Source organism: Canis lupus, chromosome 25 (assembly GCF_048164855.1).
Source record: "Canis lupus baileyi chromosome 25, mCanLup2.hap1, whole genome shotgun sequence".
Classification (NCBI taxonomy): Eukaryota; Metazoa; Chordata; class Mammalia; order Carnivora; family Canidae; genus Canis; species Canis lupus.
Window position 1 is genome coordinate 32,054,733 of NC_132862.1, and position 8,358 is coordinate 32,063,090.

Genomic DNA, 8,358 nt, shown 5'->3' on the forward strand with positions numbered 1-8,358 from the left:
ATATCCAATTGATGCAGGATTGTTAGTTCAACCCTGCTGGGAAAATAAGTTGATATTAGAACCAATTTATGAGGTGAAGTCCTTTGCCCCCATAACCTCTCGTCCATCCATCAGGGGAACAAGCAGAACACTACAGCTCTGTCTGCAGACCAGACTTGTAATCAGGGCCAGGAGAGTAGAGAAGGAATTAGAGAGGCAAACACGTGTTTGTGGCAACTCCCTTCTCTGCGGACCTGTGCCCGGGGCTGGCCCCAAACACAGGGCGGCCACAACTTCTGTACCAGGACAGCATCCTGCTATACACAGCCAGGTCCAGGAGTGAGGGAAAACTGCCCACCCAGAGTAGATAATATCTGGAAGGAATGAGTATTTGGGAAAAGTCCCAGTGCTAGTTTAGGGCCAGCCAGTCTCCACCTTCTCTGGCCCCCTCCCACTGGTTCCTCCCCTTTCTGCGGCTCCAGTTCTTATAAAAACTCCACAACCTTTCACTAACAGCCTACAGGAGCCTCTCTCCCCTCTGCTACTGCACAAGCCAGTGAGACCAACCCACAGGACCACGGAGAGACCATGAAGAGCCTGCTCCTTCTCTCCATTCTGGCTGCCTTGGCCGTGGCAGCTTTGTGCTACGGTGAGAAGCCTTTCTCTGGTTTTTCTTTTCTGCCTCTGATTTCCATTTATTTCAATTTTTTCCTCTCCCTCCTCTTCTTCTTCCCTCTTTTGCTAATATAATCTTAAAGTACCATTAATTTAACATTTTTCCCAAGCTCTGTGGACACTGATTTGTTCCATCAAGTATTTTTTACATCCTAAATATCCAGACTTTGGTAGGCAACATAACAGGCACGTCCTGTCTATAGTAAGTCATTGTACACCTAGAAACTTTGCTGTTTGGGAAAGAAGGTATCAAATTCCCAGCCCCCGAGTTCTCATTTTTAGGGATGTTTATTTATACTTTGGTAACAATTGGTTAAAGATATTTGTTAAATCACTCACCTTTAAGGAAATTAGTTTTCACAGGAGGTATTAAGTTTAGCCCTCAGCAGGGACAGGACAATCTCCTAAACTTACTACATGTGTTCAGTGAATTAATTTAGAAACAAAGTTTGCATTTAAAGAATCTCAGAGAAAAATAGATGGTATAATTTTGATTGTCAAAAGATAAATTCTATAGTTTCTCTATGTTGTCTCTATGTTTCTCTGTGTTGTCAATTATATTTGTGTCTGTTCAAGGCTTATGAAAGAAAATCTGAAGCAAGATTATTTTTGGTCAATCTTATGTTTCAATTATCTGGATATTTAGATGTCCTTAAACCTCAATTACATTAACAACCATTTGTATTGTGCTTTGGACTCTTGAAATTATTCACATGCTTTCAGTAGCAGAGGATTTGGCTTCTTCGTCTCCTTTTTAACTTTTTAAATAAAATCACTTGCTTACAAATAGAAACCTCCGATTGCCAAATTTACCTAATGTGCACAGGAAAGTGGTAGAAAGAAGAAAACTTGCTTTGACGTCATCTCAGTTTTCTCCAATTGGCATCAGGCCCAGTGTGAGTTGTCAGCTGGAGCCAGTGGTTTCTGTGGCTGCCAGGTTAACACAGGTTCTTAAGAGGCTGTAGGAACCTCTTAGAAACCTATCTTGGTAGAGCCCGGCTGACCATCTCCCCACACTGGCTGGAGGACCTGTGCTATTTTTTGGACACTTCTGTCCCTTTCTCAACCCTGCTCTTGGACAGGTCCCAAATTAATCAGAGAAGTCTCTCTGGAAATTTGTATATAGCGCTTAAATTATCTTCTTGCGCTAGCCTGAAGACCTCAGAGTTCTGGGAAATTTTAGCCAAGACCATAGCCACTAGCTCCTTCAACATCAGAAAATAACTAAAATGTAGAGATACTCACATGAAGGACAGAGCTAGAAAAACAACTCATAAATCCTAAATGCCTGAAATTTGTAATAACCACACTGCTAAATATATTCTTTACATCTTTTTGGCTCTTTTCTCTCCTTCCTTCCCCAGATTTAGGCCATTGCCATGTGTGATAAATAATAATCATGGGAATCTTTCGTTTTTTATTCCAGAATCTCATGAAAGTATGGAATCCTATGAAATTAGTAAGTGAATATCTGATTTCTTTATTTAAACCTCATGTATCAAAGAATCCCTCTTCCTATTCTTAAATAGACAAAATGGTAATATATGGAGCTAATATAGGGAAGGGAATGAGGGCCTCTTTTAGAAAATTAAAATAAATTTTAAAATCTTATGGCTGTAAACATCACCAGATGAGCAATTGTTGAAGCTTGAAATAGTGTAATGTGGCATTAAAACTGCATTCATCAGAGTTGGAGGCATTTGGACATTTTAAGCTGGCATCACATCAACCACATGGATGGAAAACAAGAAGTAATGACAAATGGCAAAGTATGGAATTAGAGGCCTAGTCAGTTGGGAAACCGCAGCCGTCAGCATTATGTTGAATGTTGTTGAATATCCGGACTTACAAAGACTGAGTAGAGGAAGAAGTAACATATCACTCTCATTTTCAATTTGTTCATTATTGTCATAATATTTACATAGTCCATTTCTGGTAATCTAAAGTTATGCTTTCTAAGTCCTCAGGACAGAGAGAATTTCTCCTTACAGGAATTAAAAACACCGACTAGGAATACCAAATTGAGAAAGGCAAAGCGATTGCCTGAGGTGAAATAAGCAAACAAAAATTGCTGTGGCCTATGCAACAAGTCTCTAAAAAACATATGCTCATCTCTTTTAATCAGGCAGTTTGTGCAATCTGCTTTATCTTTCCCTCTAACTTTTGTAGATCTCTAGTTACCTAACTAAAATGCATGAATGAATGAGTTTCCAAATATATTTACGTCAGGTAATATTTATGGAAATATTTTCAACTACTGCTCCCCTAAAACTGCAACTACTTATTTTTTCTTTTCAGATCCCTTCATTAACAGGAGAAATGCCAATACATTTATATCTCCGCAACAGAGATGGAGAGCTAAAGCCCAGGAGAGGTGGGTAACAAAACTTGATGAGGGGAGATAATTGTTCCACATTGATCCAGCATCCTGGATCTGAACGGAATGAGAAACAGGTTTTAATCATACATATTATTTCTAATTGTGTCCCAAAATCAAAGAATTTAAAAACAGTATACAGACAACTGAATTTCAAAATGACTAGCTTGTGAAAGACCCAGAAAGCAGAGGTAGAGAGGAGGGAAAGAAGGACAGAAAGAAAATTTCTATTTTTGTTAAAAAAAAAAAAATATATCCCCCTGTTCCACCTTTCCCCCTGTTAAGTATCTCCAATATTGGGGGCTGAATAGGATCTCTCTCCTATATTTTCTTATTCTTTCTCCCCGCCCCCCTTCTTTTTTTTTTTTTTTTTTTCTTACTCTATTTATGCTTCTCATTTTGGACCTCTTTTTTTCTTCCCTACTTTCTAGGATCAGAGAAACCACCAAGCCCGCCTATGAGCTCAACCGGGAAGCCTGTGATGACTTCAAGCTTTGCGAACGCTACGCCATGGTTTATGGATACAATGCTGCCTACAATCGCTATTTCCGGCATCGCCGAGGAGGCAAATGAGATTGAAAAAAGTCTCTTTCCTTCCAGAGCCTGGTGCCTGGTTTTGTATTCCTTTACAGTAGCATCATCGAACTACATAAACACATACAAATTGCTTATTTCTTAAATGTTCTTGTCTGGCTGTTGCCCTCCTTCCTGCCCCCCAGATCAATAAGCAGTGAAAGTGCAATGTGGTGAAAGGTCAAAAGAGAATTAAGATGTGTGATTATTATTACATAATAAACTCTTGGATGGATACTTTCATTTTGTGAGTCTGATTTCTCGTGGAAAAAAAAAATGCTGAGATATTTCAGTCATGGCCCACCTAATCCAGAATAGCACATTCTCTTAATCATATCCTAGTGATGATTAGAAACCTAACTACATAGAAGAATGAAACTCAGAAGACACTCAGCCATAATTTGTCTAGACTCTACCTTGGGACTGGTGGATGACTGCCTCCTATTTCTTGTTTTCCAGGCTTTTCAAACAGCATAGATGATTAATCATATGATTTTCCTGCTCCCAAACTTTAAATGGTCCTAAATTCTTTCTGTGTAGATTCCAGGCTCTATCCTGGTTCAGCACTCTCATCACAGTTTCTTGAATACCATCATTTCCTAAGATGTCACAGCTCACTTGGGCCAAGAAAATGTCTGTTTTCACAATCGCCAGAGATTTTTTAACAATTCAATAGTGGAATTTTGGAGCTGGACAAGATTCTATAACTCCCTTATGCCTGGTTTGCCAATGAGGAAATGAAGCCCAAGAGTCCCCTGCTTGGTAGCTTGAGACAGAGCCCAGGACATCTCAATCCCACTTCAGATTTTGCTCTTCTATGCCATGAGAAGAGCAACTGTGCATGCCCAACTTTTACATCCATTCCTTTTGGTAGGCCCACTGCCTTCATTTCCTTAGTGAATGATCTTTTTTATTCCTCAAAATCCAGCTCAAAACTCAAGTACTTTATGGAATTAGTAATGATTAAATCTGCCCACCTCCTATCACACTACCCAAGCCAGTATCTAGTTTACAAGGATACATATAAAGAGTCGAGTTACAATTATATTATTCAATTCATATATTTTTTAAAGATTTTATTTATTTATTCATGAGAGAGAGAGGTAGAGACGTAGGCAGAGGGAGAAGCAGGCTCCCCGTTGGGAGCCTGATGTGGGACTTGATCCCAGGACCCCAGGATCATGATGCGAGTCAAAGGCAGATGCTAAAACACTGAGCCACCCAGGTGCCCTCAATTCAGATTTTATTTTTTTTAAGATTTTTATTTATTTATTTATGAGAGACACAGAGAGAGAGAGGCAGAGATATAGGCAGAGAGAGAGCAGACTCCATGCAGGGAGCCTAATGTGGGACTCGATCCCGAGACTCTGGGATCATGCCTGAGCCAAAGGTAGATGCTCAACTGCTGAGCCACCCAGGCGTCCCAATTCATAGTTTAATTAAAGTTTCTTTTTATGTATATTTCTTTGACTAACATTATGGTGAGAAATGGCAATTATTGGTTGGTACCTTATTCTGTTCACAAAGGATTTTCAATGAAAGCTGAATAAAAAAAGACTGGCTAGTCATCCCTGGGAGTGATCACCCAGTTTTGAAACTGTTACATTCATCATAATAGCATGTGTTATTTAATTTAAACCATCATCATATTAATATAATGATGAGTGTTTTATCATTTTCTGAGTTATTTTTCATGTGATAACTCATTGGGTCTTACAACAGACTAGAAGATAGATGATATTTATTAGATGGTAAAATTGAGACTCAGAGAGGTAACTTTCTGAAGACATTTTAGTAAATGCAGTGGTGTATCACTCAGGCTAAGATATTATTCCCCTGGCCACCAGATATATTGACAGCTGATGATTCCCAGCTAAGGACATGCGTGCAATTCTCTACAGATCTCTAGAGCTCTCTTGTGTGCATCTCTCTCCCCTCTTGTACTCTTCTCTGTGATCATCAGCCACTTCTCTTTACTCTCTGCTCTTTCAATTTAGAAAGACCATAAAGTTCTACTGGGTTCTATTTTCTATCCTACGGCCTGTAAACTTTCCAATACATTGAGGTACCTATAGGACTCATCCTCATTTGCATCAGTGTCAAGGAATACAAAGGAAGGCATGAAATGGGGGAACAGGGGAACAAAAAAAAAAAAAAAAAACCAATGGGACATTGAAAACAAAGGGCAAAATGATAGACTTAAACCTATCACAGTAATCTCATTATATATAGTCTAAACAGTCCAGTTATTTTTTGGCTTTACATATAGTACAGATCTTATTGGTTATTTTTTATTATTTTTGCTTTAAACAATCAATTATTTTTTAAAAGGCTTAGATAATACAAAAGAACATCTCATGCATTTAGCCATAGTAGTTTCCATTTCCTCATTCTTCTGTATGCATCCAGCTCCTCATTCTTCTGTATGCATCCAGATTTCCATCTGGTCCCATTTTTCATCTGCCAGATAGACTTCCTTTAACATTAGTTATAGTGAAGGTCGTCTGGATTCTTTCTGTTTTGAAACTTTGCCTTCATATTTGAAATATGTCTTCACAGCATATCAAATCCTATGTTGTAAATTGTTTCTCTTTTAAGATGTTCCACTGTCTTATAGTTTGCATTATTTTTGCTATAAATCTGTCGTCATTCTTTTCTTTATTCATCTGTATGTACTGTGTCTTTTAGGTCTTGCAGCTTTTAAAGTTTTTCTCTTTATCACTGGTTTTGACCAAAGTTATTATAATGTCCCTTGTTATGCTTTTCCTTATTTGTCTTGTTTTTGAGGTAGGATTTAGTGATTCATCAGTAGCATGTAACATCCAGTGCTCATTACATCACATGCCCTCCTTAATGCCCATCACCCAGTTACCCTATCTCCCCTCCAACAACCCTTAGTTTGTTTCCTATAGTTAAACATCTCTTATTGTTTGTCTCCCTCTCTGATTTTGCCTTATTTTGTTTTTCCTTCCCTTCCTCTATGTTCATCTGTTTTGTTTCTTAAATTCTACAATAAGTGAAATCGTATATTTATCTTTCTCTGACTGACATTTCGCTTAGCATAATGCCCTCTACTTCCATCCATGTGCTTGGAAATACTTTCATTTTTATAAGTTGCTTTTTCTCTGTGTATTTAATTATTGACAGTTTCTTTTAATGTGTCTACAGGCTTGCTAACTTAATCTTCAATAATCTAATTTACTGTTAATCCCATCTAGTGCATTTTTCACTTCAGACATAATTTTCACCTATAGAAGTTTGATTTGGGTGTTTTCATATTTTCCATGTCTTAACTTTTTTAACATTTCAGATATAGTTAGGATAACTATTTTAATGTCCTTGTTTGCTAATTCTAATATCTGTGTTACTTCCATATTGGTTTTGATTGGTTGATCATTCTACTTGTTATGGATCATAATTTCCTACTTCTTTGAATTCTGGGTAATCACAAGACATTGTAAATTTTATTTTATTTTTTGTTTCTGGATAATCTTGTATTTCTGTAAGTATTCTTAAGCTTTGTGGGATGCGGTTAAATCACCTGGGAAAAGCTTCATCATTTTAAATTTTGCTTTTAAAATGAGACCAACTCAGTATTTAGTCTAGGGCTAATTGCTTCCTCCACACTGAGGAAAGACTTTCTGAGTGCTGCACCCAATATCCCATTACTGGGTGGTAGGAATAGGCAACAATACCAACACTGAGTTAGTGCCAGCTGCTGTTCCCTCTATTCCTCTTGGATGACTATTTTCTTATATTTATGTGCCAATCAGTTCTCTTCTGCATAGCCAGATATCTAGAGATCCCCCTCTCAGTAACTCTCTCCTCTCCAGCAATTTTCCATGTAAATTGTAACCCCCATATTCTCCTAGGACTTTCAATTCACCTTGACTTAAAATGTCCACCATATTTCACCTTGGTTCCCTGCTCCCTGAGCCATGCCCTGGAAGCTCTCTTAAGGCAATAAACTGAGCCAATCACGGGACTCAATTTGCTTGTTTCTCATCCCTTAGGGATCACCATCATCTTTCATTGCTTGATGTACAGGGTCTTGAAAATCATTGTTTCATATGTATTATCTGTTTTCTTTAGTTATTTCTAAAAAAAAAAAAAAGAGTAAATCCCATTTGAGATATTGTCTAAAAGCTCACTATCAGACTACTCCGAATGGTCATCTCAGCCTCAAAGTTTCCTCCTAGAATTGACTGACATATTGATTGGAATTGTACAAAAGCTCAAATGTTCACCATGCCTAGAACTATGTTCCTCATCTCTCTCATGTTGGACACAAAAGTACTTCCCTATAAACCATCTGCACACAAATCTCCAAGTCTTAGAGTCTGTTTACCAGGAATCAGATCTGTGACAGTCATTTAGTTGGTAAATAGGGGGACCAGGGTCTTCCAGATCCAGACTTCTTATTTTTTCAACTATACAATAGTTTTTGAGCTGTCAAGATGCTCAGCAATAACCTAATTCAACCTCCTCATTTTATGCTGAGCAATTTGAGAGCTCAGAGACTAAATGACTATTCCAAGGGCAGGTAATTTTATTCTCTTGAGAAATACACTTGTACTGACCTCATAACAGCCAGTTTTCAGAAAGGGTTATGTACAAATGGTCCCTATATTGTACCAACCTTTCATTGTATAGAGTCACACTTTCCAACCTGATGAAGCTAGTCTTAATGTAGTTTCAAGTCAGTCAAAATTTTTATCTCTCCACCTTCTCTGTTCCATTTCTTTTTTTGAGAT

At 38.0% G+C, this 8,358-nt stretch overlaps 1 protein-coding gene across 1 annotated transcript; it reads left to right on the forward strand.

The window, feature by feature from the left end:
- Positions 1-384: 384 nt before the first annotated feature.
- On the forward strand, positions 385-3,847 carry MGP (matrix Gla protein). Its single transcript, XM_072798884.1, has 4 exons — positions 385-628; positions 2,081-2,113; positions 2,953-3,028; positions 3,463-3,847. Exons 1-4 carry the CDS (start codon positions 568-570, stop codon positions 3,602-3,604), a joined length of 312 nt encoding a protein of 103 aa, XP_072654985.1. The 5' UTR covers positions 385-567; the 3' UTR covers positions 3,605-3,847.
- The last annotated feature ends 4,511 nt before the right edge of the window (positions 3,848-8,358 follow it).

Coding starts and splice junctions, on each gene's coding strand:
- MGP (XM_072798884.1), top strand. CDS start 568: ATGAAGAGCCTGCTCCTTCTCTCCATTCTGGCTGCCTTGGCCGTGGCA. Junction 629..2,080: donor CGTGGCAGCTTTGTGCTACG/GTGAGAAGCCTT, acceptor TTTTTATTCCAG/AATCTCATGAAAGTATGGAA. Junction 2,114..2,952: donor TATGGAATCCTATGAAATTA/GTAAGTGAATAT, acceptor TTTTCTTTTCAG/ATCCCTTCATTAACAGGAGA.